This window comes from Sturnus vulgaris, chromosome 5 (genome assembly GCF_052056855.1).
Source record: "Sturnus vulgaris isolate bStuVul1 chromosome 5, bStuVul1.hap1, whole genome shotgun sequence".
Taxonomy (NCBI): Eukaryota; Metazoa; Chordata; class Aves; order Passeriformes; family Sturnidae; genus Sturnus; species Sturnus vulgaris.
Genome location: NC_142247.1, coordinates 10332363 through 10355354, shown reverse-complemented (window position 1 = coordinate 10355354; position 22992 = coordinate 10332363). Strand labels below are relative to the sequence as shown.

The window sequence follows — 22992 nt, the reverse complement described above, 5'->3', positions numbered from 1 at the left end:
TTTCCACCTTGCACTGCCAAACACTTGAGATGCCACAGATAGTGAGGACAGTGTAAGAAACCAGTTGCAATTACCAGTTCTTGTCATTGGACATAGGCAGAGCCTAGCAGTGCTGAGGAAAAGGTGTGCAGTATAAAAGAAAATGCTGTTAAATGTAGGCAGCCTTGTTTAGAGGAGCAGAAAACCATTATTAGTATTTTAATTAGGTCTCCTTTTTCCTCGGGATAATATTATGAATAGGATGTAGAAATGGGAATATTTTGATAACATTACAAAATCATTATGTATTTTTGTTATGTCACCTTCCTCTCACATAGATAATAATGTTTCCCATGAACTGTGTTATTTCTTCCTACTGTTAGATCTCCTCATGAGAGACAGAAATGAAAGTAGAACTTTGAGAGTTAAGAAAGTTTCTTTTGAAATAGGTGAACACATTTGAAGTGTTGAATTCTTAAAAAGCCCCCATCCAGTGTTTTATTTTCCATGCTGGTGAATGAAGTGCTGAAACATTTACTGAATGTTCCTGAAGATAATTTTCCCCAAGTCTTGAGGGAGAAGGATGATTCTATGTCCATATATTATGAAGGTACAAAAAAGCCCCTGTATTGCAGACAACATTTTTGTGTTTTTCTCTATTTAACAATTAACTACAATGCAGTTTCATTAGATTAAAAAATTCAGTAGATACTGAAGACCAGGAGAACTGGTTTTTCACTGAGGATGAATTAGACATATGAATGTCTCAATATACTGATTTTGATAATGATGGCATTAAAATAAGGTTCCAAGTATCATTTCTTTAGTGTGTGACAATTGTCTCCTCAGATAAAAGATCTGTGGAAGAGGGAAACACCAATAACTTGTTGCAATGAATGCAAGGCCTCTTTTTCCTTTTTAGTGTTAGGATAGTCATATTAACTTTGGTTGTTCTGTGATGTTCTTTGCTGTTTAATTTTTGAATTATTATCTAACTACTTATACATAAGGTATGAATAGCAGCTAACAGAATCAATTAATCCCTGCAAAATTTGGTGATCCATGCATGATGATTTACTTAATATTGAGAAGGAACCAATCTGCAGAAACATAAATTGGATGTCAAAAGAAATGCATTTTTAATTGTGGATGAAATCCTATACACATTTCCTTTTAAATGAAATAGTACAGGACTCAGAAAGAATCTATTTTTTAAAAAGCATTTCAGTTTATGCAAGACACTCTTTTTTTGTTTGTTTGACTTTAAATTTGGAGTTTAGGATTAATAGGAATATGCAAGGAATTATAACTGCACTAAGTTAGAATTAGTTATTGATAGCTTGAATGCATCATTTGAGCTGTAAAGGAGCTCATCTCATGCATTATTTATTAATTATATATTATTTCATAAGTTAGTGTAATATCTTTTATGTAATACTTCAAATTATGCTTACCTGAAAGAAAAAATTCATGATTCTTCAGGAAAAAAAAAAAAAAATATATAAAAATACCAAAGAAGACTGACTAGTTGCTATTGTGATTGAATCTGTTTACAATGTCTTCTCTGACTCACATTCCAGGAAAAAAAGAAAGATTTTTTTGATTTCTTTTTTACAGGAATCAAGAAAAACCACAGGACCTCTGTATTTATATTTGAATCTACATCAAACGATTTTCATTTGGAACCATTGCCTAGAGAGCTTCTTGCAGGGAGGAAAACATTATAACCTCTTTTTGAATGCCTTTTGTTTTAAGCTAATTTTCACAAGACTCTTCTTGACCCTCTCATGCCACTTTCCCAAGGGTAGGATAGAAATACTAGTGTTTCTCTCCACTGTGGAGTACAACTTTTTAGAAAAGTTTGGGGGTTTTCTTCTATTTTGTTTGGAAATCTCTTCCCTGTGTTTTACTGGGCCATCATGTCATGAGACAATTTGCAATTCAGAATTTTTACAACTCAGAATTTTGCACTGTTCACCCTGTCTAAGGAATAAAAGGAGGTAAATTACAGCTTTGTTGGAAAGAAGTCTAAGTGAGAGTGTTAGGCTATGGAAATCAGGTAAAATGATGTATTAAAGAGCTGTAGTATTTGTTGTACCTAAGCTAAAGATTTTTTAGATCTGAGTATCTCCACATAGTGTTCAGCTCTCTGCTGTGCCTTATAGATACACACACTGTGTGAAAGTGCAGCCTTGGAAACTTAAACTGGGTGAAAACTTCCCTGGTGCTCCAAAGTGAAGCTTTCACTGACATTTATTTTTGTCCCTCACTGTTTCATTCACCATATTGCCAGTTCTGGAGCCAACACGTTTTATCGGTTTCTGTCTTTGCTCTTCATCCCAGAAACTCAGTAAAGTATTTTATATATATATATATATATACACATATATATATACATACATATATATATCCAACTGTTTATTAACAGTTGGATATTTGGATTCAAAGTTTCAACATATTTAGACTGGGTTTTTACTTATTTCTGCTTCTTAGATTGTTGATTAAGAAAAGAAACCATCGCCCCAACTTCTGTTTAAAAACTTCATGGGCCCTTGCAGGGGTTAATTGCTTTTTTCCAAATTTAAGGTTTCCTATGTATGTAAGTCACCATCCTAACTTTCACAGGAAACCTGGAAGACACCTGGTTACTTTTCTCAGGACCATTGAGTCTGATTAACTCATTATCCTACTGAGAGGAGACGGATCACTCTGCCTTGGAAGCTTTCTGTAGGTTTACTTTTCGAAGCACGGGCAGCGTGCTCTTGACAGGTACAATTAGCAGGAGAAAGTGGCCTCTCCATTGCTTGGGAATTAGAATTCAGTGTGTATGTATCTCAGAGTGGTACCTGAAGTCTCAAAGCTCCTCCAGTATTTCTTAAATACTGTCTGAGAGGGAGAGGAACATGGTGATAATTCTTACCTGTGGAAACAATGAGTTTCATTCAACTCCCACCCTTTGTCTGTCTTTAATTTCTGGGGAGAAAGGGTTTGTGACATAAAGCTGCTTACCTGTAGCCATTTAACTCAAGAGATATGATCTTTAATTCTGCAGTGGTCTATTGTTCAGAGGCTTTTAGTATAGCTGAGCAAAAATCTACAAGCCAAGATGAATTTAAAATTTCCTGTTATCTGTTAGCTAAAAATACAAGGACGCTTGAAAGCTCTCAAATGTGTAAGTGCTGAAGTGAAACTCACCTTCTGTTTGTTTTTAACCTTCAACTCCCTGTAATAAATTTGTCTGGAAGACCAACTGAGGAAGCACTGATTGTATGTAAAGTTCACCGTGAGCGTTTAGTACCAGGCTCCAAAGTCATTCTGTATGTCTAGAAATTTAATGTACCAAATGCTTCTTTATAATTTCTACCTAAAAGGGTGTATGGATTATTTTAAAATCTTTTAGCCCCAGACTAAAGAATAGTTCCAAAAGGGTTAGAATAGCTTGTGATGCAGAGCCCTTTAAACTAACAGCTTGGAATTTTTTTGATACAGTAGTTAATAATTTTATTTGAATTACTGTTTGGGCGGGTTTTTTGGGGGTTTTTTTTGTTTGTTTTTTTGTTGTTTTTTTTTGCCAAAGTCTGTCTGAATGCTGTCATTATACAGAAATGGCTAAAATTTCTTTATTGACAGAAGCCTTTTCTATCCATAACGTCCCAGATTTCCTGCTCAAGTGATATGCATAACCAAGATCCCTGAATATGCCTTTGAAAAATCTGTGCTTTTTAAATAAAGAATTTGGCTGCATTCAAATGCATTTATTTCTAGAAAATTGACTAATAATACCACGAAGATCACTCTACATCATTTTTATTAGCATAGCTTTCCAGGACATTCTGTGCCTCTATATGAGGATGTCTTGGTTTAATTAACACTGCTGTGAGGCATAGTACTGTGGGAAAAAAACAAGACATTCTTGTTTAATAATTAATTTGCATATCAATTACCTGCAGAATGGAAGCTTTCATGTTGTACCCTTACTAATTATGTCATATGGGTTTTCTGGACTCAAGATCTGTTTGAGGGAGAAGCAGTTCACATAATATTTTATTCTGCTTTCTTCATTTCTATTTACATTTTTTTTCATATAATTTATGCAATGTAATAGCTGTCCGAAAAACAAGATTGACCAAATATAGATTCTGAAGCCAAATGAATAGTTCTCCAAGGTATTTCTCTGTGACTAATACAAGAGAATTTGCTGTACTGGGTTGTATGGACAGCTGTTGCAACATTTGTGATGATAAATGATTTTTGGAAGTTCAGATATGAAGGTAATAATCTATGGAAGGATTATTCCACATGAATAAGCATTTATATTACAACAGGAAAGGACATACCAAACTATTCACAAGAGACTTACAGTATTGAAATTATAAAATCTGTATTTCCATGAGGAGTAGTGATACTCCTATTTAATGTAAAATAAGTTGCATTGAATTATGATAGAAGTTATTAGCTTCTATTTTGAAAGCTAATTGGATTTGTATTTGTATTTAGGGTTTTTATTTGTAAGGACTTATAAAAAGCATTCTAAATGTCCTTACAAATATTTATCTCTGGTATCTTGAAAAATATGAACTATCATGTTTTTATAAACAGATGCAATTCTTCATTAAGTTCTTGCTGAATTTCTGTGAATTCCATAAAACTCCAAATGCAATACCATATAGATTTTCTAGTCTACCAAGGAAATAGGAGAGCCAAGCTCAGTCAAAGTAATCACACTGCAGTCACAGCAGCCTTCAGTTTTTTTGGAATTGTTTACTTGGCAACTTTTTTGTAGTTAGAGTCATTTTTGTAGTTAAAGCCTTAGTTGTGATATCTGTATTTTTCAGGATTGCAGGTCCCTGACAGGTTCATGAGAAGTTAACTCTGCATGGAGGTTTAGATTATGTGAAGTGCTGTGGTCATCAAACTGTTCCAACATCGGGGGACTGGCATTGATTTTCTCCACTGGCCATGTGTACATGTTCTATATTGTATTAATGCAAATATCTGCATTCCTGGGCTTCCAAGATGGGCTTGAATGCCTTGCTATATGTACATGGAAAACAAAATTTTAAAACTCTTCTGGAGTTTGGAAGCTGAAAATGTTGGTCCCATTGAGAATGTACCAAAATACATTTGGTAGCTGGCCTGTTGTGGCAACTTGAAATGTGGATACAGATAACCCAGAAATCTGGTGGACAGTCTTCACATAAAACCTGAAAATCTGATGGTCAGATTCAAGCTGGAATTCACTGCCTGCCAGGCTTAAACTAGAAAGTCTCATCTCACTGAACAAACTGACTTCCATTTTATTGCAGGTGCTTTCAAGATAGAGGTGATTTTCTCTGAAGAGCTCTCCTTAGAATCTCCTGTGCTGATTCTTGTCAAGCAAAATAAAGATTCAGTATTTTGCTTGACAGGATTAATAAGCTTGGATTTGTGGCACATGTCTGCAAAAATATTTGCATGTGTTTGTTTTATATTGTGTCATTGTGAAATAACGTATTTGTAACCTGTGCAGTTAGTCAAGTGAAGAGTCATGGAGAGCATTTAACTAATAAAATCCATTTATTGTTTCACCTTTGAATTGCTGGGAAAATATAATTTCTGTAAGTGCCCTGATAGTTAAAGCTAATGTCTGAAAACACAAGAAAAGTGAGTTACACATCACTAAGTATAAACATGATGTGAATTTTGCTACTCCTTCCACAGGTGTTTTCCATTAGAATATGTCTGCCACATTCAGACCTATTTTAAGTAAATTCACAAGGAAATGCCTCTTTGCGTGTTTTTCCTGGAAGAGCAGATAGGTGTTTTACTTTATAAAGAGGTCTGAAAGTTTTCTATTCTTCAAAAGAAAAAATATTTCTCAGAACATAGTATTGCAGTTTGGTAATGTATTTCTAGGTGCCATTAGAGACACTTAAAATTAAAACATAATAAAATTTGTGAAACAGAAATAACTGTTTCCTAGATATGCTGGTGAAATGGGGATTTGCCTACTTAACTGTGCAAAAATTTACGTTTGTTATATATACTTATATTAATATAAAACTATACAGTAACACTTTCCTCTTTGTGATCTTGTGAAATGTTATTACATTGATACTGCACTTTCAGGTTCTAATAGATCATCTCTTAAATAACGTGTAAAAAAATGTACTTGCTAGCAATTATATCATGACAAATATGTAGCATCAATAATTTCCAGCAATAATTTTTGGTCTTGGGAAACAGCTTAGCTCTTAGAGACAAAACCCATATCCTGCAAATTCTTTGCTTGATACAGAGAAAAAAAAGTGGATAGTGATTTTGAACAGTTCTCTATCTGCTTATAGAATATGCGATCAATTCAGAGTTCGTTCTCTCCCTGAAAAAAATGTTTAGGATGACAAGAAATTGACAAGAAAGAAGCATTCTCATTTGCTCACATTTCCTGGCTCTCGAGGTCATGATATCACAAATGGTTGAAAGAAATACATTTGTCATCTACACTGTATGTACAACTGAGGTAGTGCAAGACTGATGTAAATTCTGCAACTGGTTAAATGAAATAAAGTGTGGTGTTGCTTAGACCATCTTTATCAACCATCTTTTTATCATCTTTATCAAAAGTGTTGCTTTTAAATACTGATTCATTTTTCAACTTTTTTTCCTAATACTTTTTAGACTGGAAGGAAATATTAATTGTTGAGGAAACTAAGTAGTTGTTATTATTGTAATTTTTTCCATAACATGAAATCACTTAAAGGAGCGCTGTGAAAGTAATTTAACTGAATCTACATTTTAAGTAATTTTGTGAGTAACTACAAGTCTAAGTGTATTGGATTAATTCTTGTTGTCTGTTTTACTCACTGGCTGTGGTCACCAAAATATGAATGTTTTCTCCCAATAGCATCAGCGACTTCTTGATATTTTGGAAGCAGAAAAGGAAGTGTTGTCAGAAAAGATAGAAGAAGCTATGATGCAGCAATCACAAAAGCACAAGGTATTGCTTTTTTTTCCCAAAAAAGTAAGAGATCAGCATCTTGGGGTTTATTGGGAATGATCCTGTCACAATTACTGACAGGAAGAGGAAACTTTCTTAAGAACTTTGACTATTCTAAATTATTTTTAGCCACTCCTTTATTATCTATTTCAGTTTAATTTTTCATAACATTTGCAGGAAGTGCTTGACAAATGTTTGGATGAAGAAAGACAGAGAAGCAAGGAGGCTCTGGCAGCTGCTGCAAAGGTATCTCATTAATTGTGCAATGTGGATTCCATGTGTGTCATTAGAAATGCCAAGTTCAGACGCTCACTTTTGTTTCATAAGTATATTTATCAAGCTCTGTGTTCTCATCTGTGTTTAGAAGAAGCTGGTTCTACTGAAAACAAACATCTACTGTATCCCATGCCTTGATACAGAGATGCAGCTTCCTTCTCCTGGATGATAGCCTCTGAATTGTTTATGACAAGAAGTCACAATATTGCAGTTCAGTTCTTGCTGTTACCTAAATATCTGTTTTTGTGGTGTTTCAGCATCAGTGTATCTTGATTTGAAGAGCTGGGTAGCAACTGATGATCTTAATAAGACAATTACGTCATGTCTTATTTAACTTTCATTGAATATGGTCATCTTCAATGAGGAGAGAACTATTCTTAAAATCAAATACAAACAGAGATGTGGTTACTGCATATATAAGCTGATGTTTGACTAAAAGTGACTATTCAGTTTTTAAATATGAATTCTCCTGTCTATTTCATTAGTAAGTGCATTGATGTTAGGGCAATAATTCTGTAAATGTTAAGCTAGAATTAATTTTTAATACTGAGGTAGAATTCAGTACAAAAGTTCAGTTGCATGTAATGATCTGGGAAAGCTAGTGGTGTGTATTACCTAGCACAGTTCATCAGGCTATATTATAATTTTCTGTATGTCTTTTTTGTGTAGTATATGAACACTGGCTGAGCACCTCACTGAATAACATTCAGTAGTACCACAAACACTTCTTATGTGGTTGATATCTACAAGAAAATGTATGCATAATAAAACGTCCTAATTTAATTATTATACTTTTAATATCTAAGTGGAAAATCAGGTTCCAGTGAATTGAAAGAAACAGCTTTATTTGGAAGTGTAGGTATCTGATGAATACAGTATTTTTTGCTTTTTATGACTTGATTTGGCTATTTCCATATCACCTCCAAGGGGCATAGAGATGACCTATAAGCTTATTAAAACTGAGGGATTTGTGATTAAGTTTTGTCAGCCCACGTTTGCTTATTTTGAACTTCAGTTTGCCATGATTTATTTGTAGATATTATGCAGTGGTTGTCTTGCTGATGAATATATTTGTGTGGCTACACATGTATGGAGCTGTTGGCTTCAAATTCTCAGGAATTTCAGATAATGGTTGAATATAATGATTGGGGGAGAAACTAAAACAGTACTTCTTGTAGCATGGCTAAGGAGCTTTGGGAGGGAAGACACATTTGTTTTAACTATACAGGTAAAATATATACTGTTTGTATATTGGCTGATTATCTACAGAAAATGCTGGGGCAGTTTTTGCATTTCAGGTATTTGTAGGTAAGGACAGGAATTTCTTACATGGGAATTTCAAGGGAGGCCCATGATGTGCCTACTCTTGCATGGGTTTTGCTGCTTTTCCTTTGAGTTTTTTTGTTTGTTTGTTTTGGGGAGTTTTTTTGGGCGTTGTGTGTGTGTGTTTTAAGCAAACTAGTAATTGCCCAGAGGTAACACCTGCTTGGTAGCACCGTAAGATAAATTGCAATTCATAGCTGAGAAGTGAAAATATTCATATCCTATATCTTGTCAGCTCATAGACCTCATTAGAAGAAGGTGATATATATGAATTAGTCATTCAGGTTGGGTGTGTTGCTCATCTAATTGTGCCTGATCTGTTTCACAGGCTGAAAAAGAAGTAGTGCAGGAAGCTGTTCTGAAAGCAGTAGAGGAGGAGAGGAGAAATATGGAGAAGATTCATGCAGAAGAAAGAAAACTCTGGGAAGCAGAACGTGATAGTCATCGAGAGAAGATTGCCCAGGCTGTTTCAGCAGCCATGCAAGAGCAAAGAAAGAAGAATCAGGTTAGTATGTTTTACCCTTCCATGCACCTGGATTGTATATTTTTGTTTTTACTTTTGAATGTCTTCTGTTGTGGTAGATTTTCCTGTGACGTCTGTCACTCAGTTGGTATTTGCAATGCACAGCAAGCAGCTTGTCTTCAGCTGGACTGTGTGTATGGAGAGAGGCTGGCACATACAGAACAAAATTCCTATGACCTTTCAAGATACATATATTGAAATGATATAAATCATGGCTGGCTTTGTCCTCTGACTTCAAAAGGAGCCCAGGACGAGCAGCTCAGAGAGTGGCATTTATGCTGTAAACAGTTTAGATGACTTCCACCTGTGGGCGACTGAAGATGTTACATTTGTTCCTTCTAGAACAGGAACAAAATAAAGAAGGAAATTATAAAAACTAGAAACTGTAACCAGTAATGGACCAGAAATGTTTCTAGAGTTAATCATTACAGAGGTGCTTCTATGACAATAATTGTATGTCACTTAACACAAATTGAGACAGAAATTCCCGACAGTGCTTTTAGCACTTTTTACAAATTAAATATATTAGCAGTTAAATTACTCTTCCAAAAGTTGAATTTTGTGGTCTGTGATGCTGGAAATATTTGGAGGAACTGCCTGTGAATTCCCTGATTTTTTTGGTGACATATTTGAATGTTATAGTCTTCAGAAATTTAAGGAGTGTATCTTTCATTGGTTCTTTGGAATTTGATGTTGCTGCATTTTTTTATGGGCTGCATAAAAAAAAACCAACGAAACTTAAGAATTTGAAGGAAAATAAAAGTGCTCTTTGGAAACAGATACCATTTCTCTTTCCCGTGTTAAACAAAATTAATCACCTCATATACCTAATCAGCTACCAAAAAATAAAGTTGATGCTATGCCATTACCATATTCTGTATTGCCTGAATTCCTAATGTAAATAGAATGATTTAATTTTTCTATCTTCTTTACTTCTTTTAAATGTAAAGTATCAAATGGTGAAATGTCAATTTTCAAGACTTTCCATGAGCCTTCAGGCAGTCAAACTCTTCTTCAGAACAGAAGGATAAACAGCTGAGTTCAAAGCTGAATTCAAGCTGAGAACAACTGCTTGGGTTTTAGTTAGATAAAAATCATTCAGACTGTCCAGAATGAAAACTGGTACCAGGGGTGTAGAGAACCTGTTCCTGGAAGGAAGGGTGATAAAAGTGCTTATTTATTGGAGTAAAGACAGCAATTTTATAGCGTGTGGAACATGAAAAGATTAGAAGGAGGATTATGGTAATGAAGTTTGAGAAGGGCTTTGATGGACCCTGAAGCTTTTTGGTGAAATAGTCCCATGGCTGGGTGCTGGAGTTCAGCCAGTGTTCTGTATTTATGGGTTTGGGAGAGGTGCACTAAGCTGGGGTAGCAATTTGGAGTGGGTTTGCCTTCACTCTGCAGGGTGCTGCAGACTCTCTCATGGTTGATGTTGCCTTTGAAGTTGTCACAAGACAGGATGACATTAGAAGTGGTTTAATATTGATGGATATATTCTTTGATAAAGTCCTAATTGCACTGCCATGTCAACATTTCCCCGAGGAAGCAATTCAGGCCTCTCCAAGGGACAAGTTTTTCCTCTCAAGGTTCTTTTAGATCAAGTAGTTCCCATTGTGGAAGTACCTAGTGATGTATTTGTGATAGTGAGCAGCACTGCAGGGTTCGAGGCTCTTGTGATTAATTCTACTGTAAATTTCTTGCACTTTATGTAGTCCTTTAGTAGTGTCATTAGTTAATTCAAATTTTTTTAATACCAAACAGCTCTGACAACTTTTATTGTAACAGGAATAATTTCTTTTATTTGGTTAAAGTATGATTATTTCACCTTCATGTCAGGTTCATTTTTCAAATAGCTAATCTATTTTTAATTAAGGAAAAATGCAGATTTTTCTTGAGATTTCCAAAATTCTATCATATATATCTATGGTATATATGAAGTTACACTCTTTATTCTCTAATTAATGAGTACAGATTCCCTAGGGAGGATGGACTTACACGGAGAAATTGATTTCTTGGAGAAATTTTCCTTTCTTCCTATGCCAAGAAGCTGCATATCTCCTTTAGGCCATTGAAATTATAAGCATACATCAACTACTAAAATTTTCTGCCAACAAAAGTCCTGCAAAGCTGATGTGTCACATGATAACTCATATGTGGTGTCTGATACAGCTTCGGTTTAACAATGAAAAACTCTTGGGCCTACAAGGCACTTCGTGTGTGGGCATTAATTTTTTCTGTGTAGAGCCTTCCACACAAAGTTGTTTCTTATTTATGTTTTGTTTTCTGTAAGGTTTGTCTTACAAAAGCTGTAGCTGCACTCTTGACTCTCTTGCAGTTATTATTTAGGCAATACATTAAGTCAGCTCTGTAATAGTCAAAATGTAAACAAAGAGTCTAACATTTCAGACAATGAGATGTAAAAAGTCCTAGAATAAAATGTTCTTTTGCTGCGAATTATTTCAAAGGGATTTGCTGTACTGATTTGAAATAAAAAAAAATTAAAACTGTGGCAACACTGTATCTGTAAAACATTTGAATTATGAAAATGAGGAAAAATAAATTTACATGTCAAAGTGGAATGAATTTGCTGGCTTTTCCTTTACCTTCTGGACCAGAGAAGCATGATTTTGGGCTTTGATTCGTTGGTTTAAAAGAGTAATTTTTCATCCACTAATTTTCTTTATTAAAATAAAATATGCTGGTTTTTTTCACCTATTTTTAAACACATGCACTAGAAGTTATATGGCTATATATGAGAAAGAAAATGGAAAAAAAATTAAAGTATGGGCTGCTTACATGTCATTGGTTAGGCAATCTTAGGACAAGAACAATAAGGGTTTGAAGATCACACTTGTGCTGAATTAGGTGGTGCAATTTCCCTTCATCACCTAAATAATTTGTTTAAAAGAAGAAAAGATGAGTATTTCCTTTGCAGGGATGATACAGGTATTGTTTTAAACTTTTTTGATGGTGTTGTTGCAGAGTGACCAGGATGGAGACCCATAGGAGATGCAAATTTGGGAGGTTTATACAGGTGCCTTCTACTTGTGAGATATTCATGCTTGACAGAACTTTGTCCTAAAAAAAAGTTTATTCTCTGTCAAATCGTTGTCAAGTCTGCAGATAAGGAAATGCTATTTCCGTTTAGGATTTATTATACTAATTTAACATTGTCAGAGAAAAATTGGGAGACTTAGAGACAATTTAATAAATAAATCATATTTAGTATCAAGTATTTTGTTACCAAAGATGAAACAGCAGAGTAAAGTAAACTTACAATGAAAGTTTAGTGAAAGGAACTAAGTGAAAGGAACTAAGACATACTGAATTAATGTTTCAACTTGGTGGAGCAACCTTGACATACCCCCTTCTGTTTATTTTCTTTAAGAAATTAAAGGATTATGGTAACATGAATATTGTTTCGGTTTTGTTTTTTTTAATGAAAGCTTTTTGTGAAAGCTTTGACTGTTCCAGTGACTCGGGGTCTTAGAGACATGGTATTTGTACTTAAAATAAAGGTATTATTTTTTTAAGCCTCATAACTCTGAAGGGATAAATGAGAGATTTTACAACACCAGGGAAATGGAAAAATGGTTTTTTAGAGCATTCTCTCCAGGCTATGAAGTAGTAAAAGTCCAGATGACTTCCATTTCAGTTGAGACTGGCAGCATCTTCAGATTTTATAACTGTGTTATTCAGGTGCTTCGTGGTTTTGTAAGAGTTTTTTGTCTTGTTTTGTTTTGTTTTGTTTTGTTTTGTTTTGTTTTGTTTTTATTTAGAAGAGTATTCTCAGTTTGGGGGATGAGCAGGCTTGCACTTTAAATCAGGAAGAACAAGCTCTCCTTGAAAAAAACAAGTAGTCTTTTGATTAAAGATAATGTTCATTTGCACAGGAACCTCGTGATCCTTTTACAACACATTGAAAAGTCATCATAGATTAGGAACTCATCTGTTCTGGAGACTAGAGGTAGCTTGGCATGTCTCCAGTATTTTCTTTTCTGTTTTTCATTCATTCTCTGGCGTGGCATCTTCCCTGTAAGGAGAGTTTAATGTCTGGTAGTTGTCAGTGTTGAGAGGAATACCTGGTGAAATTCCTCCACTACAATTTTTCTTTTCTAGAACACCTATTTAAATAAAAAGTGGATATCCTCTAGAAACTATAACAGGTAGCATGGTTGAGACAGAAGCATTTTACTCCAGAATTCAAAATTGCACTGAAGCTCCTGAGGTACAACTCTAAACTGAAAAAAAAATGGACAATTCTCTCTATCCTTTTTTACATTTATTTTTAATCATTGAAAAACTGAAGTCCAAACATTCTTTGGGGATATAGGATGATGATACCCACACAATTCTGAATAAAGGCTGCTATATTAAACTTATAATTAGTGGGGAGTGCAGGTTAGCTCCCATAGCTAGAATGCACAGAGCTCTCTGCATGGCAGTTGTTACCACTTCATAGAGCTGAATACTCAGCTACATAAAGGAGGTGAAATCTATGGTGGTGTGGGAGAGAATTAGCAAAAGAAACTGAAGGGAATTTATGCAACACTATTTTTGTTTTAAAATGAATTCATTAAAAGTAAAATGAAAGCTGGCAGCAGCAGGGTGAGCCCTGGAAATTTAAGTCCATCTCATAGCTTGAAATAAATAATTCTGCTAAGGCATTTGAAGCAAAGAATCACCTTTGTCATTTCCTGAAGGCTTAAATTCAACATACTGTATATAATCTAGTGTAGTTTATCCTAATTCTCTAGGGAAAAAGAGCCTGAGTTCATCTCTGCCATAATCCACACAGCAGATCCATTAGAGACTCAAGTGTTCTGAAGGCTGCAAATATTTAGGAAAGGGGAAAAAAAAGGAAGAACCTTTAATTTATTAAAAGAACTAACATAAACTCTGCTTCCTCTTGGACATGAGGAAAAGCACTAAGGCAAAATTATCTTACCAATGGGAAAGTATTTCAGGAAAACTGAGGCTGTGGTGTCTCTTTCAGCCAAGCCGCAACTGAGATATACTGAGATATACAAAGAAAAAATACTTTTGCAAGAAAAGTTAACTAAAACAGTTATGAAAAAAAAAGGAAAAAAGGAACTTTCCAGTGGTCTTTCTGGTAAATATTTAAGAATTAAGGAAAATTGAGTATGTTCACATTTCTTTGCAGAACAATAAATCTGTAATCTATTGTCTTAGAAAGCATTAAAACAATTTTAATGGCAAACATCTAGACACACAAAAAGTAATTTATGATTTAAAAGGTGCTTAATGAATTTCCATATATTTATGAATATCAGCATATGCCATAGCTTAGAAGGTAAAAGAAAAGTGTCTAAGACACCTGGTGCTAAGTCCTAAAGAGTGAATGGCTCCTTACCTGCTACATTATCAAAACTTTATGTTCTTATATACTTGAGGGAGTGCTTCTGTTGGTAGTTTGGCAAGCCTGAATGAATTTGGTATTGAAATTCTCAAGGATTTCCATACCCAGTCATGTGTAAGGGAATAAAAGGCATGTAAATGAAAACATGAAGCTGTTGCCTTTATTCCTAAGGAACTGGCTTTTGTTTCTTTTCTACAAGTGCTAAAATTAGCTGTTTTTTTTTTTTTTTTAATTACTGGTTGTCTAAATATTTTTCTCCACTGCCCTGCATTTGAAAAGGTTTTAAGGACTAAGAACAAAAGAAAAGTTTTCAGAAAAGTTTTCTAAAAAGTTATTTTGCACTCTAGCTTTCAGTCAGATTTATTAGCTATTAAATGGCCCTTTCTTAGCCCTTTAATCTGTAAAAAAACACGTGTCTTTTTTCTCATGCATCAAATGAGTAGGTACTGATGGAATTTTTTGGTGGACAGTATAAGTGGAAAAGAGGAAATACATGGGGATTATACATTTGTCTTCTTTTCATTGTTCAGTAAATTTGTTCTGTGCAGGATTGCCTCTTGGTTCATATCAAACCTGGAAGTATAACTCACAGTTTCCTCCATGGCCCCTTTGTGAGCTCTTTCTGTATAAAATGAAAACCCTGATAAATCTCTGTGATGCCTCTTTATAAATGCACCATCACTCAAAGGTTTCTTAGTCTTTCTTCTTTTCTTTCCCACTTTCCAAATACTTTCTGCACCCTCAAGACCAACTCTATTGCTTGTTACTTTGGACTGTATCGTGGTTTTGTTTCAGCTCTAATTATAAATATAATTTTTTGTTTACAGCATGCATTTGGCATCATAGCTGTAGGAGATAAAATATAATATCTAAAACAAAGGTACAATTTCATACATGCTCCCACTTTTCTTTTATTAGTGCTTTTAATTTCTCGCCTTTGAAAATCCTGCCATAATTACTGTTGCAGCTTTCCAGCCCTTTACTCCATCACTCTTTCTCTGCTAAATAGGCTAGAAATTGCTTTTTGCCTCTGTTTCAGGGTTTGCTGTTGTCTCTTTTTCATCATTGATCAGTCTATTTATAGTATTTGTTACCAGAAGATCAACTTTTACCTATATTGGCATTGCTTACCCTTCTTCTATGATTTTTTTTTTTACTAGTGAGGATTTTAATGTGATGCATTATTAATTTCATTTCCTTAAAATTTAATTTCTTTATCCTCAATACTTTTTGTGTCTATGATACACACAGCTTTGAGGGTATTGTCAGTTAAGGAAATACAAACTATTGTGTTTATCAGTCTCTCTTTGTCCACTTGTTATTTTTTTCATCTTTTACAAGGTTGCATAGTCCTGTAGAGGATTCAGAGTTTAAAATATTCCCTTTATTCTGTTTCTGAAGTACCTAGCAAAGTGGCATATTTTTAAATGTAATTTCAGAAGTAAATTTTTACGACTGTAGGATTTTGATTGGGAGGGTCAGTGCTAATTTTTGGAAGAAAAAATGTTTTTTCAGTAACATATTTGAACTATTGTAACAATGCTCTTTATCTTCATTTGTGGATTCATGCAATAAGTTGTTGGGGTTTATTCCTCTATATCCCAATTCCTGTCTAAATAGCCTGTTGTTAATATGGTATCACACAATGTGCTGGAGAAGCACTTGCTCTTCAAAGGATCTCTTCTATTTCTATTGCCTTTATTGTTCAGCTTTCAGTGGGAGTGTTTGCTTACATTTCTCTCAAGAAGGTAGCAAACCATTCTTTTCAGTTTTACTTTCTTCGTTTTTCCACTGTCTTGCAGAAACTTTAGGGTGGCCAGTGTTTGTAGAGACACATTAAAAGAAAATTCTGTGTAATCTTGAATGTGTGAAGAAGGACACAACTCAGTAGCACCGAGTAGAAAGAGATCCCTGCCATTAGATGAGTTTATTTTTAATATGCTTGCAAAGTCTGGAAAAGGAATAGTTCACTGCATACAGACCTTAACGATGTCTGACTTCAGAAGTAGATTGTAGTAGTTTATAACCACAGACATTATAATTTGAGGGTTAGTATTTTCTTCAAAACCACTAACATTGCAGTCTGTGGTTGCATTTCCTAGATAAAGTTTAGTGCTGCCACCTGATCCTTGTGTGGAAACAAAAGAATTTTCCTATAAAATTGCAAAGCAACATATGGCTTGTTTTATTTTTTAAATACTGTCTGGAGTTCTCTGGTGTATCAAGTACAGTGCTTTTTCTTTTTGTCTTCCTACAGATTTATATGTTGTGATGTGTGCTTGTCATTTCTAATACATGGTTGACTGTGATTTGTTAATTGAGTGTTTGAATAACTATCTTACTTTTGATTAGGTATTCTTAATCTTCTGACTGGTGTCATGTCAAGCACATGTCTGGAGAGTCATGTAAAGAAGCCAACTTTGTGACTATAATTTGGTACTCCAGCCACTGATAAATTATGTAAAAAAAAAAAAATAAAGGGAGGAGGGAGAAGAATTGCACCTCAAGTACCATGTTGTGGAATGTTCTTCCTTAGCTTTTTACAGGAAACTGGGATTTTCCATTTTCTTGAGTCCATTAAAATAGCACTAAGAGGTTCAAATAACGCTCTACCCTTTGTAGTTAAAGATGGAACAATAGCCAACTTTTACCTCTGCAACCAAAATCTAAGTTAAAATAGAATCTAAAGGTAGATATAGCATAAGAGGAAAGAGCAAAGAGATGATGGAAAAGTAAACACATGTTGAGAGAATGTACCTGCAAATAAGGCTTTGTTCAACATTAATAGGTAATATCAGCATTTAAATACCTTTATATTAGTTGATAATTTAATATCAGAAATAGAGCAAAGACAGACAGCGACTGAGCACTTAGTGGAAGGTCGTATAAAAGAAGTGAGGGTTCTTGTTACGGAAGGAAAAGCTAATATCATTGATTAAGATCAAAAGTATATGTCTAAGTTGACTAAGGAACTATTGTGCAGTGTTTGCTTTTTGAAGACTTCTGAGTGAAAGAGATAAAAGAGTTTTCTTTCCATTTATTGTTATCACAGCAGAGCAGTCTTTTGCTAGTCTCGAGTGTCATTGTTTGACAGGACTCTGTGCTTGCCCATTTTGAGTTGCAGGTAAGGCACAGTGCAAATCAAGTCAGCCAGTTCAGGAGCACTGTCAGAGGTTGTAGGGCCTCTGGCAGTTTTTAAGACATAGCCTGTGAAGAAAACTGTGTGTTTTATGGAACTGTTTCATTTCTCCTGAATGCAGTGAGCAGGGTAACATTTCAACTCAGATGAGAAGCAGCGATTCAGATCTCAGAGAAACGGATCCATATGATTCATCCTAGGGTATGGGGAGTGAATAATCACAGAATAACCCCAACAAATCAAAAGTGTTGTGGACAACTGCCAGCAGTTGGGATGAAGCCCACTGAAGCAGGAGTCTTTTTGTCAGTCACATGAGAGTGTCCAGTCTGGTGGCTGCAGGATCTGTCTGGTGACAGCAACTGTTGAGATGATTTTCAGGTGGAAACAGGAGGTGGTCAGTGTCTGAAACAGAGAACTCTTTATAAACTGGGAAGATGCATCAACAGTTAATTTCGTTAACCAGAATGTGGTAGATGAATTGTAGAATCACTTAGGTTGGAAAAGACTCTTAAGATCATTGAGTTAACCTCACACTGCCAAGGCCACCACTAATCCATGTCCCCAAGTGCCACACCTGCACATTTTTTAAATACATCAAGGGATGGTGATTTAACCACAACCCTGGGGACTTGTGCCAATACCAGTGGAAATGAAAAATAATTCTTCCCAATTTTACTTTTTCTGTTTTAATGTCAGTGTTATAAATTAGTGTTCCGTAGGGGTATTGCTGCTGGTTTCTGTTTGCTTGCTATAATTTTATTAATAGATTTGTAGAATTTATGTTTTTATTTGGACTTTTATTTGGATTATGTAGTGTTTCAAGTATAGTATCAAGGATACTTAACATACTTTAATTGATTGCAAGTATTTTATGGGTGCAACATTTTCTTCATATTAAGATACAGCATCTTGTCAGTTCTATAATTTGTTTTGAAGAGTTTAATGGGATAGATCTATTCTAACACAAGAAAGTATTTGGGACCTTTTGACAAATTAAACTGGCATGAGAATATAATTTTAAGAACAGCATATTTCTTTAATATGTAATTTTCTGCTACTTTTTCTCTTAGTCTTGCCAGAGTTCTGTAGTGAAAGAGACCTTTTTCTTGGGATTTTTCTTTGGTAAACTGAATTAAAATAGAAAAAAATCATAATCACTTTTCACAACTAGGATTTTCATGTGTACTGCATTCCAGAAGAGTGGGGACTACATAGTTGCACATTTTAAATTTGGGATTTTAGACTTTTTCTGCTATAAAAATAGCAAAAGTGTAGTTTTGCAGAAACTGTTCCATTTTGGCTGAAATAGAGCAAACAACTAAAGGTAAGAAATGGAGCTTTCTTTTTCAGTTGAATAACTTCCACTAAGGGACTTTTTTCTTAAAAAGAAAAAAGTTTGATCCAATTCAATGGATTATTCATTTTGTACACTAATAGCATATTGTAAAATGCCACTCTTATATATACAGATAAATTATGCAGCTTCATAAATATCATCTACTTCCAAAACTTTAGAACTCCACCTGTTCTACAGCCAACCTTCCCCACTCCCCCAAATCCGAGGTGTAAATACATAACATAAAATGTCTGTATTGCTCTGCAGTCAAGCAAACCTGAAAACAAATCTATGGGTAATGCAGTGTTATGTCTAACCAATGAAGAGTAATAAGGAATCCATTTATATTTACCTTTGATTTTATAAAAGTTTTGATTAAAAAAAAAACCCCAAAACATAAATCATGTGTGTGAATAAATACACTAGAAGTCATGTTGTGTTCCTGCTTGAACCACTGAGGTTTTTCCCATTATTTCCTGCTGAATTCTTCAGGTGCACCACTAGTGTTTGTTTCTTCCAATTTGGAATGTCTAGAGCAAAGGCATTGGAATTGCCAATTTCTGCCTGATTTCTGAGGCACTCTCCATCTTCCTCTTGATCTCCCTTGACAAATCATTTAAGATCTTGTGATTACTTTTAGTGGTTTTGGGGTTTTTTGATTTGTTTTTTTTTTTCTTTCTGAAAATGTTACATTTTCAGGATTTATAGGAATCTGAGGCTTGTCATTTTGTTCTCCTGAATCTTGGGACAGAACACTTGGATTAATAATGCCATTACTTATTCCATTAGTGGTTTTGGGAAGCTGGACTTCAGTTTTGGGACAGTGACTTTAGCCCAGCAATTTGTTTCCTTAACCAAATACTGCATGTGATAGAGATGTTTTAAGAAGTGGTTCCTGGCTTTCTCTACTGTAATGCATTTGATGTAATGCTGATTTAGGGGGATAGGTGGGTGAGTATCTTTTGCTGCTTTTCCCTGCTGTGTACAGAACGTCCCTGGCAATTCCCAAAGTTTGGAAGCAAATTAATGATTTTGGCAAGTTTTTATGTAAGTTTACAAAAAAGCTTTGATAATTTGTATCACAGTTTAGAAACCCATTTTGGTGGTGTGGGAATGGCTCAAAACTGCATCAGGGGAGGTTCAGACTGAACTTTGTGAAGCTCATCTTAAAAGAGGGTGGTCAGACACTGGGAGAGGCTTCCAGAAAGGTGGTCCATGCCCTAAGACTGTTTCAGAGGCTTTTGGGGAATCCCTTAATAATGTGCTTTAATTCGTGGGCAGCCCTGGAGGGCTCAGGCAGCTGCAGATGCAGCCTACAGATGATCTTGCAGGTCTCTTCCAGGTGAAGTGGTCTGGCCTGATAACAGCGGCTGCTAAATCCCTGCCATCCCTGCTCCTGATGGAAACTAACACCTGCACTGCTGTATTATTTTCTGCTCTCAGGGAACAGCTTTAAAGTGATTATTTCTCTCTTTTTTTCTCTCTTATTTACCATTTAGTACTGAATTTATTGATTTTAAAGATACTGCATACATTTAGGATAACTATTACTGAGGAAAGAGTGTAGAGGCAATAAAAATTTAGCAGGAGGAAAACCTTTTATCACATTTGTGACTTTTTTTTCATATACACTTAACATGCTTTTCTTTTGGAAAGGAAATTGTCAAGGAAGCATTAATGGAGGAGCAGAAACGAAGTGAAAAGGCAATCGAAGAAGCAGTAAAAAGGACAAGAGAGGAACTGATGGAATATATTAAAGAGCAGAAGAGGGTGAGTTACTAATGGATAATGGGTTTCATCATGAAGTGAGAAATTGGTAAAGTTTGCTACACCTTCAACCTCTCTTAAAATGCACAGGGAAACTGAATCAGGAGTTAGGTCTTCAGATCTTCCACTTGTTTTTTTTCAAACAATTTGTTATTGTGATACATTTCTTCATATAAATTTGTAGACCTTTAAGTCTATCACAAGCTGAAAAGTAGACATTAATAGTTCAGTTAAAATTTACAGCATTTCTTATTACATAAAGTAACATAAAGTGGGGGCATAAATGCCGTCTGTCTAGGTTTAAATTGTGATCTGAGCTCAGATCATAGAAAACATTTCAGTATAAATATCAGGTGTTATTTTAAGTTCATAAACGAACTTTATTATGCAATTTGTATGCACACAATGACCATTAATTTTTTCCTCTCAACCCATATGATTTGAGAACCTGAAAAGGTACTGGTGTTCTCTTAAGCATGATTTATAATCAGTGCATTGGTCTTGTTATGAAATGTTGCAGTGTTCTGAAAGTTGTTTTCAGTTGTTCTATTAATGCTATATCCTGGCAGCTTAATGCTTGTATATAAACAGTAAAATGTAGCTCAAGGGACTTTGATTTGCTTTCAGTAGGAGGAGAAAAAAATAACACACTTCTCCCCTTTGAAGCTCTTTATAAAAACATAAGCAAAAAATAATTTTTAAAACCCTCTTTCATATGGCAGTAGCAGCCTGAGATCAAATTTCAGTATTCTCAATAAACAAAATCACTCAGCTTCAATCTAGTGGGGAATGTTGTCCTGAGAAAGAAGTAGAAATAATGAGTTTGGCCTCTGCAATATTCCTTGCTTTTATGGGTTAAATAATAGTATGGGAAATAGGATTTACCTTCACATTTTCACCCTGCTACTAGCTAAGATTGCAGTTGGGTGAGCTCCTTCCATTATGCTGGGTATGGAGACATTTCCTTTTAGCTGGATTTGTTTGATTTGGAAAGACAATTTAAACAGAATCCAGTGCAAAACATGATCCATAAGGATGTTTGAGCATATCTGAAGTCAGTTGTTTATGAAGGATAAGATGTGGGGAAGGTGAAAGTAGTTCTATTATTAAAATAACTTATCATAACTTCTCATAAGTGTCATAAATAAACAGGTCAATAAGGCCTCCAGTGCAGATATATACAAAAATATCACCTTCAAAGAAACAAAATCTTCTTTGGTTTATGTGGTAGGACTATAAATTCCTTTAATTTCATAGAGCATATTCAAATATTTCAGCCAATCTTTTTCTCTTTTTGATCAGTTGACGCAAATCCATTAATTAAAAAAAAATCATGCATAAGGAGAACTACATTTTTCTGGCATAAAATTTATAAAGACTGCCTGTATTCAAGTTGGAAGTGAAAGACTTGTTTAACTCCAAATCATGCAGCATAATAGCTTTTATATGATTACATAAGAGGCAGAGGAAATGGTCAAAGCTCATACACCTGTAAGAGTAATAAATATACTTTATGGACTGTGCTAAAAAGCAGCAGTTTATGTAAGTAGTTCCTAGAAAGGACTCAGGGAAAATGCCTTTTCTAGGATTCAGAGAGTTTTTTTGGGGGGTTTTTTTGACTGACAGTGGCATCCAAGGTGCAAAGTTGCAAAGATAATGTACACACTCTGTGTCATCATTGTTTCAAAAATGTGTTTGTAGAATGCTTCAAACCATGTGCACAGCCATAATTTCTACTTGGTTACCAGTGAATTATTTCATTTAGTAGAAAGTTACTTAACAAAAAGCAACAATATAATCATGCTAAAATGCTGACAAGAATAAATGTAACTTCCTCTGTATTGAGGCCAGAAAAGTTACCGGAGCTGGGAGAGAGTTTGTTGGCATGTCTTTCTACCTTCAGAAAAAGAACACTAAAACTATAAGAAAACCCCAAAAACCTCTGATGGAAACAGGTATTTTCATAAAAGAAAAGAGATGTGGCATGCATTGTAATTATGTCATATGAACCCAGGTTTTTACAGATATATAGCACTATATTGGCAGTAGTTCTAATTATACACTGCAGTCTTAGTTTGATTTTCTCTGTTCTATATTAAATGAAGATTTTTATACTAGAAAAATGGGGCTTTTTAATGTTGCCACAGCTAACACTTTAAGAATGTGGATATCTAAGATGTGAAGGAAATTTCAATCATGAATTTAACTCTTTTCATAACCACCACCATTCCAAAGCAGGCATCAAAACTGAACTAGACTCAGGCTCTTCTGTCTGTTCAAAGACATCTTCCAC

General features: G+C 34.8%; 1 protein-coding gene across 6 annotated transcripts in view; it reads left to right on the top strand.

Annotated features, from left to right (window-relative positions):
• CCDC91 (coiled-coil domain containing 91) overlaps window positions 1-22992 on the top strand; it is a 113611-nt gene that overhangs the window by 68310 nt on the left and 22309 nt on the right. For 5 of the 6 annotated variants that reach the window (XM_014880801.2, XM_014880775.2, XM_088164829.1 and 2 more), the window contains 4 exons: window positions 6863-6955; window positions 7133-7201; window positions 8883-9059; window positions 20589-20702. In XM_014880801.2, the coding sequence (XP_014736287.1) occupies window positions 6863-6955; window positions 7133-7201; window positions 8883-9059; window positions 20589-20702 (453 nt within the window). The remainder of the gene's footprint in view (window positions 1-6862; window positions 6956-7132; window positions 7202-8882; window positions 9060-20588; window positions 20703-22992) is intronic. The other variant, XM_088164831.1, reaches the window with a different exon arrangement.